At 43.4% G+C, this 20,979-nt stretch overlaps 1 protein-coding gene across 1 annotated transcript in view; it reads left to right on the forward strand.

Moving 5' to 3' along the window:
* The window catches only part of cacna1eb (calcium channel, voltage-dependent, R type, alpha 1E subunit b), a gene marked incomplete at its 3' end in the record, with an annotated part of 180,761 nt that overhangs the window by 6,485 nt on the left and 153,297 nt on the right, over positions 1-20,979 (forward strand). Inside the window, exons 2-4 of the mRNA XM_084327663.1 lie at positions 12,176-12,451; positions 15,920-16,025; positions 16,963-17,102. Coding sequence (XP_084183789.1) covers positions 12,176-12,451; positions 15,920-16,025; positions 16,963-17,102 — 522 coding nt within the window. The remainder of the gene's footprint in view (positions 1-12,175; positions 12,452-15,919; positions 16,026-16,962; positions 17,103-20,979) is intronic.

Raw genomic sequence — 20,979 nt, forward strand, 5'->3', positions numbered from 1 at the left:
GCTACCCTTTCCCCCTGCTAGCCTAGCTCGGCAGCTAGCGCAGCCTCTATGTTGATGTAGCAGTACAGCTAGCATAGGCCCTGTAGCTATCAGTGCCCTGGCAGCTACCCTTTCCCTCTGCTAGCCTGGCTCCGGCAGCTTGCGCAGCCTCTATGTTGATGTAGCAGTACAGCTAGCATAGGCCCTGTAGCTATCAGTGCCCTGGCAGCTAACCTTCCCTCTGCTAGCCCTTTCCCGGTGCTACCATGGTTACCCCTTTGCTACCCTGCTTGCCCCTCAGTTCCTCTAGACCAGTTGCTCTTGACCAGTTCTCTAGACCCAGTTCCTCTAGACCAGTTCTCTAGACCAGTTCTCTAGACCAGTTCTCTAGACCAGTTCTCTAGACCAGTTCTTCTAGACTAGTTCTCTAGACCCAGTTCCTCTAGACCAGTTTCTCTAGACCAGTTCCTCTAGACTAGTTCTCTGGACCCAGTTCCTCCTGACCCGGTTCCTCTAGGCCCGGTTTCCTCTAGGCCAGTTCCTCCTGTTGCCCCTCTGCTACCCTAGTTACCCCTCGGCGACCCTGTTTCTTTTGCTAGCCCCACTCTTGTGGTGGCTTCCCCTGCTGGCTTGGCCAGTACCTTTTGTTTTTGTCTTGTTTTGCCCCCTGCCACTCTGTCTGTATTTGTTTTGGGTCGCCAGGTGGCTCCCGTTGAGGGGGGGGTACTGTGAGGTTTTGTCCGCTGCTCACCAACTTTCTCTGTCTTCTTTAAGCCTACTGTTAGGAATTCCCTACTCACTCTCTCTAGCCCCCACCCTCTCGTTCTTTACTCTCAGTGGCCACACCTGTTCGATTATCAATTACCTCTCGCACCTGTGGTGGCAGGCTAATTAGTTCCCCTGTGGGCTTTAAATACCAGGGCGCTTCCCCTCGTTTCGGAGTGGGGTCGTGTTGTATTCATGCTGAGTCATATTCTCTAACATCTAGACTCTTTCGGGAGATCCTCTGGTCTACCAATGCTGTATATGGATTTCTCCAGCCTTGAGATGTTTTGCTCCAGCCTTCGTCTGCTGTCGCCGTAGCCTGTGGAGGAGACTGTTCTGCGCTCCCTGTAACTTCCACGGGAGGCACCCCAGCGTTCCACTGCAGACCCCAGCGCAGCTGTTCGTCCTGACGCACATCTAGACCAACGCGCATCTTCCGGACCCTCGGGCTTGGCACGCTCTCCAGTCACCAGCGCGCAACGCGCATCTGCAAGGGCTTGGCACGCTCTCCAGTCACCAGCGCGCAACGCGCATCTTCAAGGGCTTGGCACGCTCTCCAGTCTCCAGCGCGCAACGCGCATCTTCAAGGGCTTGGCACGCTCTCCAGTCTCCAGCGCGCAACGCGCATCTTCAAGGGCTTGGCACGCTCTCCAGTCTCCAGCGCGCAACGCGCATCTTCCAAAGATCCTTGTGCTTGGCACACTCCTCCTCGCAGACGCACCCCGATGCGTCTCTCGGTTCCGACGTGCACACCAAGGTGTGGCGCGCCATTCTGTTCCTCGGCTCCGACAGCGGCTACCCGGTGGACGACACCCTCGCCACCGCCGCTGTTCCAGCACCCTGTTCCTCGGCTCCGACAGCGGCTACCCGGTGGACGACACCCTCGCCACCGCCGCTGTTCCAGCACCCTGTTCCTCGGCTCCGACAGCGGCTACCCGGTGGACGACACCCTCGCCACCGCCACTGTTCCAGCACTCTGTTCCTCGGCTCCGACAGTCGGCTACCCGGTGGACGACACCCTCGCCACCGCCGCTGTTCCAGCGCTCTGTTCCTCGGCTCCGACAGCGGCTACCCGGTGGACGACACCCTCGCCACCGCCACTGTTCCAGCACTCTGTTCCTCGGCTCCGACAGTCGGCTACCCGGTGGACGACACCCTCGCCACCGCCACTGTTCCAGCACTCTGTTCCTCGGCTCGGACAGCCAGCCACCCGGTGGCGATGCCCTCGCCCCGCTGCTGTCCCTGTACCATTACGCATACGCCTGGGTGAGTTTTGATTGTGATGTCACTCACCCAGCGTGGTGCCTCTTGCCCCCCCCGTTCCCGCTGCTGTCCCTGTACCATTACGCATACGCCTGGGTGAGTTTTGATTGTGATGTCACTCACCCAGCGTGGTGCCTCTTGCCCCCCGTTCCCGCTGCTGTTTCCTGTACCATTACGCATACGCCTGGGTGAGTTTTGATTGTGATGTCACTCACCCAGCGTGGTGCCTCTTGCCCCCGTTCCCGCTGCTGTTTCCTGTACCATTACGCATACGCCTGGGTGAGTTTTGATTGTGATGTCACTCACCCAGCGTGATGCCTCTTGCCCCCGTCTCGCTGCTGTTCCTGTACCATTACGCATACGCCTGGGTGAGTTTTGATTGTGATGTCACTCACCCAGCGTATTGCCTCCTTTAGTTCTCACTTAGTTAGTAGTTTGGACATTTCATCTCCCACTCTGTTTTTGTTCTCACTTAGATAGTATTTTTGGACATTACATCTCCCCCTGTGTGTTGTCACACGAAGATATTATTACCTTGTTACCTTGTTTATTTGGACTGTTCTGCATCTGCTCTGTTTGTTCCCTTTTGAATATTAACCCTCTCCTCTGTTCTGCAGAGCGGCCCAGATGTTTTCCCACCAGTCCCCAGTTCCTCCCTGTTCCCCAGCCCGCCTCCGCGGGCCTCAGTCCCCTCTGTTCCCTAGTTCTCCCCTTTCTAGTTCCACCTAGTTCCTGGTCCCAAGTTCTCCCCTTCTAGTTCCACCTAGTTCCTTGTCCCTAGTTCTCCTAGTCCCCAGTTCTCCTGTTCCCTAGCTCTCCTTGTCCCGACTTCTCCTAGTCTCTAGTTCCTCTGTTCCTTTAACTTTCCCCTAGCGTTCATTAACCTTCCCTTAGTGTTCCCTTTTCCTGCCCGCCTCTTAAAGGCACCTAGTTTTTCCCCTCTTGTTATATTCCTGTATTTGTGTTCTCCCTTAAAGGGACAGTGCCCTTTTTCCCTGTCTCTCAATAAATATCTGTTTCTTGGCAAACCATCATACCTGTCTTGTGTTGTGCGATTGGGGTCGGTTACAAACCATAACAATAACCCAACAAGCAATAAATACTGACACTAATTAATAATGAAAAACAGCTGGGGAGAGACAGGCACTTAGAACAAAACACAGAATCAGAATACCAACACAAAGAACAACCTAAACAGATAACACTTGTAACAAATAAACTAATTGCAACAACAGCATATTTTTTATGCAATCAAAGAGGATCCTTACTGACTGCATCATCTGCAGGTGAGCGCTAGATGGCGCCATGATACCACTGTCAATTCCTTGTGTGGGGTAGTGACTCTTATTGTTACTGTCCCAGACTTGGGCTGGTCTGGGAGTGTAACACACAAGCACTACCATAGCGTGGAGTGGAGAGATAACACACAATACATATAATAATTCATGGAGATATACAAGCTATAAGCTATTTATAGTTTTTGGCCCGTAAAAAATCTCTCTGGCTGGTAGTTTTTTAAATCTAAAGCTAAAAAGTAAAAATCTGTTCCCTGTTTTTCAGCATTTAGCTACAGGCATGGATACATTGTATGTAATGATAAACAATGTCATAGTAACGGGCGGGTGTTATATTATTTCAAGATAATAAAGTAGCTATAATGAGTCAATAGATAAAAAGCAGTAATGGCATGTAGGTTACTCACCCTACTCATGGCATCCACACTACACAGAATTTATAGACATAAACTTGATGGCTCATCTCCTACTCTGGGTATTCAGTAGGTGGTGTCAAAGAGGCAACTACCCATGTGTGACCTGAGGATACTAAAACATTTTGAAATATTCAATTGCAAATAGAGCTGCCGCGGTTACCGCATTACCGCGGTATCGCTGTTACATCACGCCCACCGCAGAGTTAAGCTGAATACCGCATCACCGCTGTTTTTTATAATAATAATAAGAAGAAGAAGAAGAAGAAGAAGAAGAAGAAGAAGAAGAAGAAGAAGAAGAAGAAGAAGAAGAAGAAGAAGAAGAAGAAGAAGAAGAAGAAGAAGAAGAAGAAAGGGTCGGGGGGGGTAACCGCCGGGCGCTACCACCCCTGCCCGCGACACAGAGTGAACGGCGCACGACCAGAGGGGAGACTTTGAATCCCCCCCGCCTCTCCCCGTGAGCCACACCGCGCTCAGGTTTTATGGTTCTCGTTAAGTTGGGCTCGCCCGGTCTTCCCCGGCCGCGGCTCACCCATCCTTTCGGGGGGGATCCGGACACCGGTCGGGACAGAGCCCTGGGGACTACAGGTATTCACTCTTGGTTGACGGGAAGGGGAGAGAGGCGCGCGTCTCAGCTCCTTAACAGACCCGTCCACCGTCTACCTCGAGTGAGCCTCACGTTGTACCTCACTGCAAGCGTCAATAAACAGTGTTCACTGTTCAGTAGCCTATGTTGTCTGTGTTTCACTTTCAATAATGAATGCGTGCTTGCCGAATCCCAAACAATATTCATGCTGCAAAGTCATCCTCTAAAGATAGAAATGTTTAGACTAGAGGCAGGCTATATGCTATAAAGAATAGACTACAAAAAATAAAAATAAAAATGCATTCAAACTTTTATTTTTATTTTTTTGTGGTTACCGCGGCGTTTTCAATAGCTTCGCAAATTTGTGCGGTAAGGAAAAAATCAATACCGCGGCAGCCCTAAAATAGATTTTTCTGGTAAATGAATCGTTTAGATGAATCGACTAATTGATCAAATAATCGACAGATTAATCAATAACAAAATCATCGTTAGTTGCAGCCTATAGTTACAACCCACCTCCTCTCTCTCCATACCTCCATCACTGTTACAACCAGATATATCAACTCTGATTGCACGCACGCTAATGACGCCACGTGCATGCGCGCTCCCGGCACGTGCGCACTCTCCCGCGCATGCGCATAAATGTTCCCTCGCTTAAGCACAGACTAAAGACAGTGCCTAATTGCCTCTACGAATGGAATGTAACACATTTCATTCACAAGTTAGGTGTGAATGTATCTGAGAACGTATTTAACACACATCTATCTATCTATCTATCTATCTATCTATCTATCTATCTATCTATCTATCTATCTATCTATCTATCTATCTATCTATCTATCTATCTATCTATCTATCTATCTATCTATCTATCTATCTATCTATCTATCTATCTATCTATATATCTATCTATCTATCTATCTATCTATCTATCTATCTATCTATCTATCTATCATGTCTGTCTGTCTGTCTGTGTCTATCTGCCTATTATGTCTTTCTCTGTCTGTCTGTCTATCTATCTATTTATCTATCTATGTGTCTATCTGTCTGTCTGTCTGTCTATTCTCTTTTTCTATCTTTCACTCCCTTTATATCTATCTACCTATTACACATACTTCACATGTTCTCAGTCTTTTGCCTCCACACACACATGCATGCTGCTCTTTTCACATCCAACGCCCACTCACTCCGTTTTGCATCAAACGTAAGTGTTGGTTATGCCATGGCAAAAAAAACTCTTCAATTCATATGGGGACAGTCAAGCTCTCTGTTATTTTTTGTGTAATAGCAGAGTGCCCATCATAAAAAAAACAGAAGGTTTTGGAGCACTTCATGTAGTGTGCCTGTCTGTCCATTAGGGGAGGCTACAGAATCAAAGAAAGAAAATGCAGATAATCTAATATGGGGAGGAACATTATGAAAATTAAGACATTTGAGTTTGGCCATTTGTTGATTTTGCATGGCTGATAATTAGTATTATGGATACAGATTAGAAATATGTGGATTGATTGATTGAGTTTATTTGACAATCAAAATACATACTGTCACACTGCACTGCACAGCAGGCATTACATCCATTCAAATCATTGAGGATATAAAGCCACAAACGAAAATGTTTTGTTAATGACGTTGTAATAAGTGAAGTTTGGTATAGAAGGTCAAACACAGTATATGCATTATTAGAATATAAAAATATCCTTTTGAGCATATGGAACACTATTCTCTAATGCAAACACTTTCTTTGAGGTACATCTCCAAAATTACACCTTGAGCTAAATGATTGGCTAACAGAAACTGTTAGACTGATGAATGTGCATGGTGATACCAACATTTAGACTCAATGAAGAAGATTCAATTATTTTTCATCCAGGTGCATAGAGGAATGTGTGTATTTCCCTCTTGTGATACCAACATTTTGTGCATATTTTTCTTGCAGGGTGGAAAGAAAATAATGTGTAACCTTTATCAAAATATAACCTCTTTTGTTTCTGAGGATGTTGGTATCTGGATTGACATCTATGTTTACACAAGCCTCAGTTATTGAGTGACATACAGTAACTCGGTTACTCAGGAATAAGAGAATGACGGTTGCTAGGAGACGGAGAGAAAAATAAAACGCTATAACCATTCCATTCTGTGTTGGGGGGTGAAAGCCTGTCAGCAATTACATAAATTCTCTCTTCTGAGTTAGGTCAGTAAGTACAGTCATTAACGTTTTAACTCGCAGTGCATGATGTCACCCATAACCTCGCTCTCTCAGTCCCCTCCAAGCTATTGTTCCTCTAGAGATGTGACTTCCTGGAGTAAGAGTAGCTCAGCACATGAAAAGTGACTGAAAGTATGTGTTTCTCTCTCTCTCTCTCTCTCTCTCTCTCTCTCTCTCTCTCTCTCTCTCTCTCTCTCTCTCTCTCTCTCTCTCTCTCTCTCTCTCTCTCTCTTCTCACATTAAAAGATGATGAAGATGCCCTCTCACATTCTCCCTCTTTGTATTTCTACATAAAATGCAGTTTTATTTGTTTTGACTAAACTACAGTAAGCTCATGGTGTGGCCGCTACGACGCAGGCCATAATAATAATAATAATAATAATAATAATAATAATAATAATAATAATAATAATAATAATAATAATAATAATAATAATAATAATAATAATAATAATACACTGTATTAGTATAGCACCTTTCATACAAAAATTGCAGCTCAGGGTGCTTCACATCACAACAGAAAAAAGACAGGCACAAAATGAGCACATAAAGTGCAGACATATTAAATCACAGTTTTTCACATTAGGATCTAACATCCCAACAGGCCACCTTGTTTATGTTTTGATTCAGTTTAAAAAATATATATTATTCAGTTTAAAAAATATCAAATTTTTACAGTAATAATTTGACCTACACCTCCTAGTAGAAGAAGCCTTCCAATAGTTCTTTCATTGCACAACTCCCAGAGGAGCGTGCATGAGGAGGGTAAACAGAGCAGCAACAAAAAGCCTATAATCGCTGCCGCAATCGCTTCAAGATGGACCACACCTGTGCATCGGTTTGTCAAAGTGTTGGATCATCAGTGCACATTTCATGGCGCTGTGTTGTATGTGAGGCTGCCGCTCGGAGGCGTCCTGTCCTCCCGTTTCTCCGCGGGAGTGAGTCATTGACACAGTGTTCTGGAAGTACGGTTACCCCGGGGGAGGGCGGTAGAGGGGAGACAGATTTCCGTAGGAAGAGAGGTTGCTCCATTGTGTAACGTGGCTTTTGTTGGCAAAATGAAAAGAACAGAGAAGAAATTCAAGAGAGATATGTCGCTATGGAAACCACCGCGAGGAGAGGGAATAAAATGTCATGTTTGTGGAGATGGACAAATATTTTCATTGGGCACAATGGAAGATATTTCTTTGGGTGCTTTATGTAATGGGGGTTTATGCAAAATATTTTTCAGTGGAAAATCAATGATACAACACCGTTTATGAAAGGAAATTGTGTTTACTGTACATCTAGGCCACTAGTAGTCCCCCCCCCCCCCACACCCACTCCCTGCTCTGCTTCTCTAGTGAACCCATAATCATTCCTGTGCATATAGTCACAATGGATGAACACATTAATTACCTGTTGATTACATGCAAATCACCATTATCTTATATTCATCATATTACATGAATTTGTTTCCTTCCCTATATATGTTGTCACCATAGGGCATAGGCGGCGGGTAAGCCGAACATTAGGGGAGGCTATATAGTTGGGAGTCGTGCAAGCGCGCTAAATCTTTCCTTTTTTCTTTTTTGCGTGCGCACGCTGCGCACCTGCAAACGGTGCGGTCCATGGTTCTGAATTTATACAAAACACACACCCACTATAGGCTACTACAGCGAGCCCCACTCATTTAATATATAGTGCAAATTAAGTGTTAAAATTAAGGCATCCAATATGATTAACCATTGTCTTACCTTAATGCAGCAAAATGCGACATTTCGCATCAATGATCTTTTCTGCTTTAAGTTTGTCTGTGAGATCAAAGACACTCTGACGTCACGAGACCGCCGCCATCTTAGTTTTGGGGACAACCAACAGGTGTGTACAAGTAAAAGTGAGCTCTGTTTTTAAATAGTAGTAACATATAAACATGAAAAAGGCATAGGCTACTTGAAGCCTCCAGTGCACATACACTGAGAATGGACTATATGGCGAAGTAGCTAGCAGCTAACATTTATCTGCTGTTTACAGCCTCACAGCCAATAATTAATTTACGATATAAATATTTGTTCCTTTTTCTCACCTGTTATGAAATGGGTAGAGCAGATATACGTATGATTTGACTTGGGGGACCAGTGTCTGCTTTCTACGTGTGCCCTCTTGATAGCTGCCAGCCACTTTTTCCTCCGTGGTGTCAGCTGGTATTATATAAAACTTGCGATTTTTTATTTTTGATTTAGTTATTAGTACAAAACGCAACACAGCAGCTCTTTGGCATTGTGATGCACTGAAGAAAATTACCCTTGATTGTGTTTAATTTGCCGCTTTTCCGATCCGTTTTCTGCACTAAATGAAGCGTACACAATGTACCCGGGGTGAATGTTTCCCACAAGCCGTAGTTGCATAGCAACAACAGACAGGAAGTTGACTTCAGACTCAGAGTTGACTGTCTCTCCTGAAACATTGTTGTTCTTAGCCAGTTTCGGATGCGCCTCATTTCTGAGAAAGACCGTTCACAAGTTGTGGTGCCGACGGGCAATGAAGGAAAAGTTTTTCGTAATTTGGATCTCATCATGCTTTGAGAACAATGTACATACAATAGCTCTAAAAGGTTTCCACAATTTGATGAACTCTGACTCTCATGATGCCCTCGTAGAGCAAGCCCTTGTTTGCCAAGATAAAGCAACATACAATAGCCTCAGGTGATCCGGTGTTATGCCCAGGGGCAGCCCGGGCAGGGCTCGCTGTGGCTGCAGGGGTGCGGTAGCTGGTGCTGCTGCTGGCAGCTTCTGAATGACTTTGTTTATATGTTGCCTTGGAAAATGACTGTATATCCATTGTGCTTTTTGAAAATGTACTCAAAATAGCGCACTGGTGTTCGCTACAAAGCGTTTGGCGGGCGGAAATTCGGAATGCAGATATTTACAAAAAATAAATTATGCTTTGCGGCGGGATCAGGATGTGATTGGCTACATTATTTAACCTGAGCCTATCCATTGTCACCAGCGACAACACACAATATAGTAGCCTATATAATGCTGCGCACATATATTATATATCATTTTCAAAATTCCCAGCATAACATTTGGGTAGGCTTAGCCTTCATTACCCACCGCCTGGTTGTCACAATAGGGGGTAAACCTCTTGAATCTTGAAATATTTGACCCCACAACGATTCAATGAAACGATTATATTGCGATTCTTCAGGCAACAATTCAATGCATCATGAAATCTCTTCATTTGGCCACGATTCGATTCGCAGCATGAATGGACTATAAGTCAATAATAGGGGTGTAAATATTTGACCCCACAAAGATTAGATTCGACTACGATTCTTCAGGCAACGATTTATAATATTCATTTGACCACGATTCGATTCGATGCCATTCGACCTTAGGATCGCTGCATTGCGATGCATCGATGCATTGTTACTATAATACCTATAGGATGTACACACTATAGGGTGAGTCGGCCGGTCCTCTGCTGTGGTTTAGTGCCGTTTACAATCAATTGAATAATTTCATAATCATTTCGAGTGATGCAGTGTGGGGGAGCTGAAGTGCTCGTCGAAGATACATATCTCCTATGGAACGAGAGGAGGGAAGCAGCAGATGGAGCGAGAGAGAGTCCAGTTGATTAATAAGGTCTCTCACTCGTACCCATGCACTGTGCAAAAGAAAGACCCTGGTTTCTCCTCCTCTCCCTCAAAAAGAGAGCAGCCCAAAGATCTATTTCATGATCTATTTTTACTCCAATATTAGCAGCAAAATGACCTCATTTTTTAAGATAATACAATAGTACACGTGTCACATAATGAACGTGTCACAATGCTCCCACCCATGTTGGCCTATATGTGTTGTAAAAGCATTTAAATAATGTACTCAGTATTTACATACAGTACAGAACATAAATTGGGATAGGGAACTGGTTGAAAATGGCATGCATCTTTTTGTGATCAAAATGAGATAAGATAAGATGATCCTTTATTAATCCCCTTGGTGAAATTCATGGTGTCAAAGCAGCATGGGGGGGGGGGGGTGGGTGGTACAGAGCTTCACAGTCCGATATACTATATAGATACAATATAAAAAGTATAAAATACAAGATAGTACAATCTACAATGAGTGCACGTGGATATGAGTCTCGAGTTCTCACGTCCTGAGTTCTGACAACGTTAGTTCTCCTGGCAGCAGAGCCGAGCCCTTGGTTGAAGAGCCTGATGGACCGGCCCAGGCGGTTTGTGGTGTGTGTGGGGGGGTCTTTGGCTGAACGTGCTCTTCATTCTGGCTAGCTCCTCATAGAGGGGGTGGGAGGGGTTCTCCAGGATGGCTTCTAGCTTTTTCCTCATCCTCCTCTCAGCCACCACCTCTAGATTAGCCAGCACACCCACTACAGAGCTAGCCTTCTTCATGTATTTGAACCCTTTCATGTGTGAGTTTTGGAATTGTATCTAGAATTCTACGACTCTATAGCTTTTGAATGTTAATGTTTTCAAACTTCTAACCACCCTTGGTGATCTTACACATGAAAGGGTTAATGACCCCCAGGAAAAGCTTAGCTTATTTTTCTTTTTGAGTAGTGCAAAATACCAGCATACTCAAAATACTGAAAATGAGCCTAAATGCAGATGCAACATATTTGTTCCTGTTGTAGTTTGTATTTGCTCCTGCCTGCAGTTCATCTGTTACGCAGTGTTTCGTTTCTGTACAGCTCTATACACATCCTAATTGATTCAGAATATACATCTGGTCTTTTTAGCAACAGCCTTTTAGCAACATATCTAAGTCAAGTGACGTAAATAATATTATCCTTGGATTAAATGAATTACCATGGCAACGCAAATGTATTTCTCCCTTGCTCTCATTTTCATTCAGATGAATTTTAAAATTGGCATCGTGGGATATTGTGGGAGGGGGCACGTGTTCTCAGGAGCTGTGACTGTGAGCCGCGGGTTCTATCACGTCAGTACAGCGCGCTCTCTGGCAAAGAATCACCTTTCAATGAATTAGTGAAGGAGTTAATAGAGGTCTAAATTTAGAGTAACCTTGTCGTATTGTCTCTTCAAAATAGATATTTCTTCTCAAAGGTCGAGCTATTGTGTCGAGAGAGAAGATGTGTAAAGTCAAGTGTGACATGCTTCGGATTTGTTGAACGTAAACTCGTAAAGTATTTATTGGTCATTTACCTAATTACCAGCTCCCACCCGGTTGATTTGAAGTCACTTGGATGTTGTAAGAAAGATGCATGGTAAAGTTGATAGATAGATTATTTGTACCCGCCGTTACCCGAGTTTAGAGATGCGCTTACTGTACATTATAATAACTTGTTGAGCGATAAGTGGTCACAACAAGGCGCTGTTCAACCACTCTGAACAGATAATGATGGAGAGCAGAGTTTTTGCAGTCTGTGCAACCGAATCGTCATACATAGAGATGGATTTCCCTTCGCTTCCCTCGGCGCGAAAATGTGTTGAATGATACATTTGGTTATTTACCCGCTATGGAGCATATGGAGCAATAGGATACTGGAAGTTTTGGGAAGCTTCGCCCGGAAGCAGCAGGTCGACTGTCAGTGGATTGAAAGTGGACCGTTTGTTCTTCTCTCAACGCTTCGGATTTTTTTTAAATAATTTGCCTAGTTTCAAGAAAGAAAAACATAAGACAGTGTTATCCTCATTTATTTACAGAATGGCTCGGTTCGGAGACGAGTCCGCTCCTCCGAGCACGGTTGACTCCGGAGATGGCGGCGGGGACGCGGAGCGCGGCGGAGAGGCGCAGGACGCAGCCTCGGGTGCAGGACTGTCGGCTTCCCTGAAAGCAGCCAAGGCGCAGAGAGCCAGGACCATGGCTCTGTACAACCCCGTCCCGCACCGGCAGAACTGCCTCACCGTCAACAGGGCGCTCTTCATATTCGCAGAGGACAACATCATTAGGAGATACGCCAGGAGAGTCATTGAGTGGCCATATCCTTCCACGAAAGCATAAACGTTGTTTATGCCAAAAAAGTTGTTCTCCTTTATTTCGGTTCAACTACTATCTATTTTTACATAACTTGTGTTTATTTCTACATGTTTTTACAAGTTGTTAGAACTGCTTGTTGTTGTGCGCCTCTCTCATTTCAGGACCAAGGACAGCAAACTACCAGCTGCGTCCACAATGAATTCTCTTTTCCTGAATTAGATTTGCATCTTCTTTGGATGTGTTTTATTCAAATGCGAATGTGAAGTTAATGGTTATCCTCAATGTCATAATATGATGTACTTCACATGACTTGTCATGACTTTTGGGTCATTCTAGTTTTATGGGGCATTCTAGTTAAAAAAAATTATATATATATATATTTTTTTTATCAATTTTTTTTCACTCATTGAAAAGGGTAACAGTTTCTATCCATCTTCTATGTCTCCTTGAGTTGCAGTTTCCCTTTATCAAGCCATTAGACTACAACAGAAGACTTATAATCCTTTAGAATCCTTCAGGAAAAAAGGAACATCTTTGAAAAACACCATCTTAATTTCATAAAGCAATCAAGCGGAAAACACAGCCTTCCCTCCGTGGGCTGTGAGCTGGAGTTACATGTGCTCTCATGTGGCAGGAGGCAACAGGTGACCCTGCGGTGATCTTTGAAAGCCGCTATGCATGCTGTGGGGGTGGGATGTAGGCATAGCTATACACAGCCTTGGCGCTCATTGGAATGTGAACCTGGCCTTGAGTAGGTGTTGGTGCAAATAGACTACAGATTGTTTCTCTGCCTTCTGCCGTAGCGATGGCCAAGCAATCTGCAATCCCCCCTGAATCTCTACGTATAGAACCGAGGGAGATCATTAGTGAAGTTATGTCACACAGGAAGATTTCAAAGTAGAATCTATAGGTCTGCTATGGAGAATGTTTGCACCATCACATTCGTAACAGTGCTTGAAATTAACGCTTGTAGTCGCCAGACAAATGCTGGTTCATTTAGTCTGTGGCTGGCTGGTAAATTTGTTAACTCTACCAGTCACTTTGGCAGGTAACCAACCTGTGTCTTTTCTAGAAAAATATGGCTGAATTATTATGCACATAATCTCACACATATCCCCACACGCGTACATTTAGCATACACTCGTTTAATTTTGACAGTTATTGAGAGTTAACTAGATTGAATATATCCTCCAGGGATGTCATTGGAATACACTGAATCCCTGTTTTGTGTTAAATTACAGCTCAATGAAATTATGTTGATGAAAAATAGCAATAGGGAGTGTTTGTTTGGGCATATGTGTGAGGAAGCATCAGTTGCAATTGGAGGATCTAGAAAAGAGAGTGGGGCTTGAGATAGGTCAATATAGTGTGCCAGTCTCCCACTGTTAACTAACCAAATGCCTTGTGGCTCATGGTTAAAACAAGCTGACCATAGAAACCACTATGCGTGTGATGCAAGTGTTTATGTGTGTGTGTCACGTAAAGTAATCTAATAATAACATGATAGAGAGATGGCCAATGGTAACGCTGCTAACTGCAGATTGGAAAGCAGCACAATGTACAGAGAACATATCGATTGGGTCTCCTTTCTTGACCCACATTCAATGTGATATTTTACACAAGGCTGGCCCCAATACTGGGATTGCTATTGTAAAGTGAATTTGTCTCAATTAGTCGTGGTAATAGTGTTCTTCTTAGTGAGATTATTGTAAGTGTGCTATAGTTCTGCTATTACTATGACCCTTTAGAGCCTCATGTTCCTGCAGTGTTGAGTTCAACTCCATGTCAAGAGCATTTGGGAAAGGAGAGAGAGAGAGAGGTTTTGAACTATTTCCAGTCTTGGTGATTTGGATAGTGTGGCTCCCACAGGCCCCCCTCCCTCCTCTCAGCCCTCCACCGTGAGTTACTGACACAGTAGAGTGGATCCCACAGGCCCCCCTCCCTCATCTCAGCCCTCCACCGTGAGTTACTGACACAGTAGTGTGGATCCCACAGGCCCCCCTCCCTCATCTCAGCCCTCCACCGTGAGTTACTGATACAGTTTCCACCCAGGCCCAGCAAATCACTAATGAACCAGAAACTGTGTCACAGCGGCTTCATGTGACACAAAAGACACACACTCACAAATACTTATACACGAGTATACTGTATACATACCGTATAGTTACAGTGTACAATATAATACAGTACATGCATGTTAGTGTGTACTTTACACTAACAAACTCAAACGTGCACACACACACACGCACTCTACTATCATTGAAAATGTACACAGCGGAATCGTATAGAAGTGGCAGTAAAGCTTGAGGAATTACTGTGTTGGTATTAAACAGGTGTCTGTGGAGTTAACCCAGTGAGACCAAGGTGACTTTAGAGGACTCTCTCTCCCTGCCTCACCCGCCCCCTGCCCCCCCCCCACCTACCAACCTCCCTCCCACCCTCCCTTCCGTCCCTCCTATAAAGCACTTTTAAAAGCAAGGTTGCCATGGATACTGCTTTCTCGCCAGCAGATTGCATCCAATACCAGAGAATACGAACCACAATCCATAATTCATCCATCATTTAATCATCAGCCACCCATCTGATTTTCCTTTCCTTATTTTCATCACAGTGTCACAGAAACAAACAAACATGCACACAGCTGTACTTTTTAATATTCCCCTGGGGACTGCAGTGCATACCCTCCAAATAATACGTCTGTAAAATACAAAATACATTCATCCTATTTAACTTTTTATTACTGTGTGGAAGTTTGTAGCAATATACTCAGCTATATATGTGCAGCCTGATTTCACATTGTGAATATATTGTAACAGTATCAGAGATGAAGTTAACATTTAAACAAAGCAGGGCACAATAGAATAAACAGATAAAGATGGCAGTGCACTGCTAGTTGTATTATTGATTTGGTGAACTCTGTTACTCAGTCGTTGTTGCTCCTATCTTATCATGGTTACGAGTGATATCACAGTAAATCCTTCAGCTCCACAATAAAAATTGTGACTATTGCATTATGCATCTGTACTTAATTGCCCTTTTAAACCTCAAACTAAATAGGAGTGCTGTCGTTTAAAAAAAAATTGGTAACTTTTATTTATAGCATTTTCAGCTTTTTCTGGCCACGCAGGACCGTTAGTGGGAGAGAGTGAGAACGGGAGGAGAGGTAGGGAAGACATGCGGCAAATGGTCGCCGGGACTGGGAAACGAACCCGGGACGACCGCTTTGCGACTCAGCGTGCTATGTGGTGTGCTACTGGAGCGCCCATGAGTGCTGTCCTTTAATCATTTTCAATGCCACCATTATGTTGTCGTCGTTGTCATCATCATAATCATCATGATCATCAGCATCATCATCATCAAGATGATTGTGTCTGTGTCATGTTTTCATCAGATGGGTCAGTTATGTGTTCATGCCTGCATGCGATACGTACAACAGTCAAAGGTGCTTTCCTTAACCCTTTGGTCTTTACACCATTTGAGTACATGATCCTGGCCACCATCACTGCCAACTGCGTTGTCCTGGCCTTAGAGCAGCACCTCCCTGGGGAGGACAAGACACCCATGGCCAAAAGACTGGTGAGGACCAGATATGCTTGATTTGCACTACCTACACACAAATATACCCATACGGTACTCTCGTATGCATGATTGCATGTGTGTTGCCTGCCCACGCTACCGGAAGCGATTTCAAAAATAGATAGTTAGGTAATGGAGATGACATGCTTATCAGGTCACATTAGCAATGCCACAAATAAAACCTCACTATAGAGACTGTATAGCGCTCTGTACTGTAGATCTGGTATTACACTAGGAACACGCCAACTTTTTGGAAAATTAGCTTATTTGCCATCTACCCTGGAGTTAGACAAGCAGATACATACCCTTTTCTTCTCTGTGCATGCATTAGGCTTAGGGAACAGCCGCACCGTTAGCCTAGCTTAGCGTCATTCACTGGAAGTAGGTGTGCCAGTGTAGCCTAGTTCCCAACAGTCACAAAATACACTCCAAATTCAACTCCAAAACTTTCCTGTAAACATGTTGTGACCTGTGTATTTACCACATGGAGAAAAATAAAATAAAAATGACATTTTCTAAGCAGATATATACTCGGAATTCTTTTTTGCCGAACCACTGCTGCCTGGGCGCAGTGATTTCATCACCTCAAAAGCCCTGTCGAAAGAATTCCAAGTATATTATCTGCTTAGAAAACGAAAATGTAAAAAAGAAAAAAATATATTTCTCCACGTGGTAAATACACAGGTCACAACATGTTTACAGGGACGTTTTGGAGTTGTATTTCGTGACTGCTGGGAACTAGGCTACACTGGCACATCTACTTCCAGTGAATGACGCTAAGCTAGGCTAACGGTGCGGCTGTTCCCCAAGCTTAATGCATGCACATTGAAGAAAGGCGTATGTATCTGCTTGTCTAACTCCAGGGTAGATGGCAAATAAGCAAATTTCCCAAAAAGTCAGCGTGTTCCTTTAACATGTCGATGTGTTGGTTTTGTAGGAGAAGACGGAGCCCTACTTCATTGGAATCTTCTGCTTTGAGTTTGGCATCAAGCTGGTGGCGCTGGGTTTTGTTTTCCATAAAGGATCCTATCTGAGGAACGGCTGGAATGTCATGGACTTCATCGTGGTGCTCAGTGGGTGAGTGTGACGTATGGTGCTGTGGTCACCTGGATGATAATTCCCTTGTCTGTTCCCCCTGCTCAGGTGCAGCCCGCCCCTCCTTGTAGAGTGGCTGATTACCCGCTCATGACTACAGCTGAGGGCAATCACTCATTAAGGGGCGGGTGGATAAAGCCTGAGAGCCTGCACCCACACAGGGCACCTTTTGCCACTATTGAGTGGATTGTACTGTATGTGTGTTGATCTTGGTCCACTATTGTGTGGGAATATGTGGACAGAGGTTCACGCTTGTTTTTGAATAGCCTTGCTGTGTGTATTGTTATTGCTGGGTGGTTCCCAGATTGCCAACCATGTGGCTTGTGGTTGTGTCCTGTGACACTTGATTGCTTGTGTGTGTTTAGTGTTCCCCCTTGCTTCCCCATTTGATTGATTGATTGAATTGATTGATTGATTGATTGATTGATTGAACATTTTATTAACAGATTGCAGAATGGGTACAATACAGTACGGCTCAATACACACAATTGTTAAGGGGATGCAGACCAGAGAAAGACTTTCGTCTTGTTTACATCAGGGTCCCCCATTTTCAATTCATCATAACATTTATGACATACACGACATACAGATGTACAGTAGTACTGTATCATATACAATGATGGGGTTATTAGTGTAGGGGTACCTTTACCTTGTTTGTTTAGTGTTTACCCCTCTACCTAGTGTTGTTCGTCATATTGTATACTCCTGTTTGTTCTCCCTTACCTTATCCCTGTTTGTGTGTTTGTGGATTTCATTCCCCTTTATGTTAATTTCCGGTAACACTTTATAATAACACTCAGTTATAAGACCTTTATAAGGTATTTGTAGATAATGAACTAATCATGAACAAACCATTTATATACATTTGTAAATTATTATTAAATAATTTATAACTATATTTGTATAACATTTACAAATTAGTTATACATTATTTATAACTGTACTTGATTTGTTCATCATTAAATAATGTTGTTTAATGTGTAGTAAGTAACACATTTGTAGATTTTGTAGACTATACCTCTATTTATTTGTTCATGTTCAACAAATGATTTGTAAAACATTCTTAAAAGATCTATAAATAATTTGCAGGTGTTATTGTGTGCCCTAATCTAAAGTGAAGACTATTCATCATTAACCAATGTCTAATACAGTTAATTATTTGTTGACTTTTTCATCACCTGTTACAACTGTAGATTTCGGATTCACCCTTTTTTGTGACATAAAAACAGTGACAGAATTAGGACTATAGATAAATGCAATTTTATTAACATATAAAATGCATGTGCACACATAACATATAGTGTAACCTGGGGGACCCAGGGCCCCGTTCCCCGTACCTGGTTCAACTAAGTCGATCAAGATGTCATTATCCAGATTCAGTTAACCCGAAGTTTGAAGCCGGGATTTTCCTGTTCCTCGAAGGTGGATTCAGTCTCGTTAACTCAAGCCAGACTTGAGACCCAGGATAAATGCGCGCGGCCGCTCCAGTTGAAAAGCCAGCACGTATCGAGAGCAGAGATCCTGATTCTCTAGCGGCATTGATTGATTAATTGATTTAAAACTTTATTAACATATTGCAGTACGGCTCAATCGCCTCGCCGACAAGTTAAATGCGTTATCTATAGGCTAATTTTAAGTCCCTCATTACCTCAATCAATCAGATTATATTTCTTTAAACTTGCCTGCTGGATTGAATAATCAAATGAGATCTTGCTAGCGAAAATAATTAGTTAAACTGTTATACAGGATAACGATACGGCTCTCTTCCCATTGATTGATGTATGGTCGATCTTTTACTTATCTCCACTGTGGTGTAACGGGTTCTTCTTTTGACTTTCACGCAGACGACCGGGGTTCGAAACCTAGTCTTCCCTTTCTTTTTGCGATGTAGGAATAATTCAATTTGGTGCACGTTGAGAGCTATATAAAGAATGACATCCTCAATGCATGTAGATTTATAATATTTTAACTTAAAATTAGGCTACTTTGGCGTATAATCATTAATATTATATTCCAAAAAATTATATTGGAAACACGGGGTTTCGTACACCGGTCGCTGGGTTGGCAGGATTGAGCACTACCGCTGCACCACTGTGCCAGATGGGATAAATTCATTGTTTATACATTAATGAACGAGAGACCCGTGTTTAGAATATCCTTTATTTTGAATGAAGTTTTATCTCTTTATCCTCATTCATTAATGTGACGTCAACGGCTCATTCAATTTCTCAAATCCGTCAAACAGCGCATCTCATCAGACATCTTAATCCCAGTTACAATTAAAATAACCACATAATGTGTACATCGCACCGAGCGAGCGCCACGGTATATATAACATGCATTATTTAGGACAAAGTGAATTTAGTATCAGCATTTTGGGTCTATTTTACATTTCAAAAGCCCCCTCTGGAAGAATGGAGCACAAAAACGTAATTCAGAATGGTATAATGCAGATCGTAGACTGTGGGAATAATTTCAGGAAACGGGCTGTCACTTCTTTGCGGGGGCGTGGCGATGGTTGATCCGGCTAACTTGAACTTAAACCCTGCTTTTGACCAGGCTCAAACTTTTGGATCTGTTGTCATGGTGATTTGGACAATCCAGGTACGGGGAACCGGAAAGTCCGGCTTAAGTCAGACTTCACCGAAAGTTATCCGGCTAACTCAGTTATCCAGGTACGGGGAACGGGGCCCAGGAGTAGTATGCAGAGGGAGTTTCACGCGAGTGAGACTTCACATTTGTTCTCGTCAGTTGACTTGACTTGACTTGACTTGAATGGAAGCTACATACACGTTACACATTAGCAGAGCCAAGGAATTATTTTGTGCTGCCCCACGCTTTTAAGGTATGAGCAGGCTAAACACCTTTTTTGTTGGTAAATCTATTCCATCATTTCCGACCTACAACTTATTGTCCTATATTTTGTGTAGATGTACTTGATGTGGTTGGACCTTTCCTCATTCCTGTGAATTCAGTTGCTGGCTGGCTAATGTGCACTCAGTATAATATGTATGTAGTATGTGGGCCAACGTGTATGCTACATTAGGGTAATAATTATTTGTATTTTCAGGCTGTAGGTGCTGATACAGCCTGAAAATACAAATAATTATTACCCTCATGTCATCATCACATACCGCAATATACTGAGCACACATTAGGAACAAACACATAATTCAAATGTAACGTTAGCGCCCACCACATCAAGTACGTCTACTAGGGGTGTAACGGTACACAAAAACCACGGTTCGGTACGTGCCTCTGCCTCGGTTTTGAAGTCACGGTTCGGTGCGGGTTTTCGGTACAGTGGGGGAAAGTTTGGCTTTCCATGTAACTAATTGTACTTGTAGGGCTGTCAACAAATATTCTATATTGAAATTAATAATCGACTTGTAAAAAAGAAAAAAAGAAATTATATTAAATTGTGAAAAGAACAGCCCCCGGTGGGCGGTTAACATACAGTTGTATTAGTTCGGTACACACTACAGCCGTTCGGTACGGTAATGTCTACTACACAAAATATAGGACAATAAGTTGTAGGTCGGAAATGATGGAATAGATTTACCAACAAAAAAGGTGTTTAGCCTGCTCATACCTTAAAGGAAAACTCCAACATTTTGGGAAATTCACTTATTTGCCATCTACCCTGGAGTTAGACAAGAAGATGCATACCCTTTTCTTCTCTGTGCATGCAGTAGGAGTAGGAAGACGTTGGGAACTAGGCTAATGGAGGAATCTACTTCCAGTGACTGACGCTAAGCTAGGCTAACGGTGCACGTCTTTCTACTCCTACTGCATGCACAGAGAAGAAAAAGGTATGCATCTTAACACTCCAACATTTTGGGAACCCTGGAGTTAGACA

Source organism: Notolepis coatsorum, assembly GCF_963971535.1.
Source record: "Notolepis coatsorum genome assembly, chromosome: 13".
NCBI lineage: Eukaryota > Metazoa > Chordata > Actinopteri > Aulopiformes > Paralepididae > Notolepis > Notolepis coatsorum.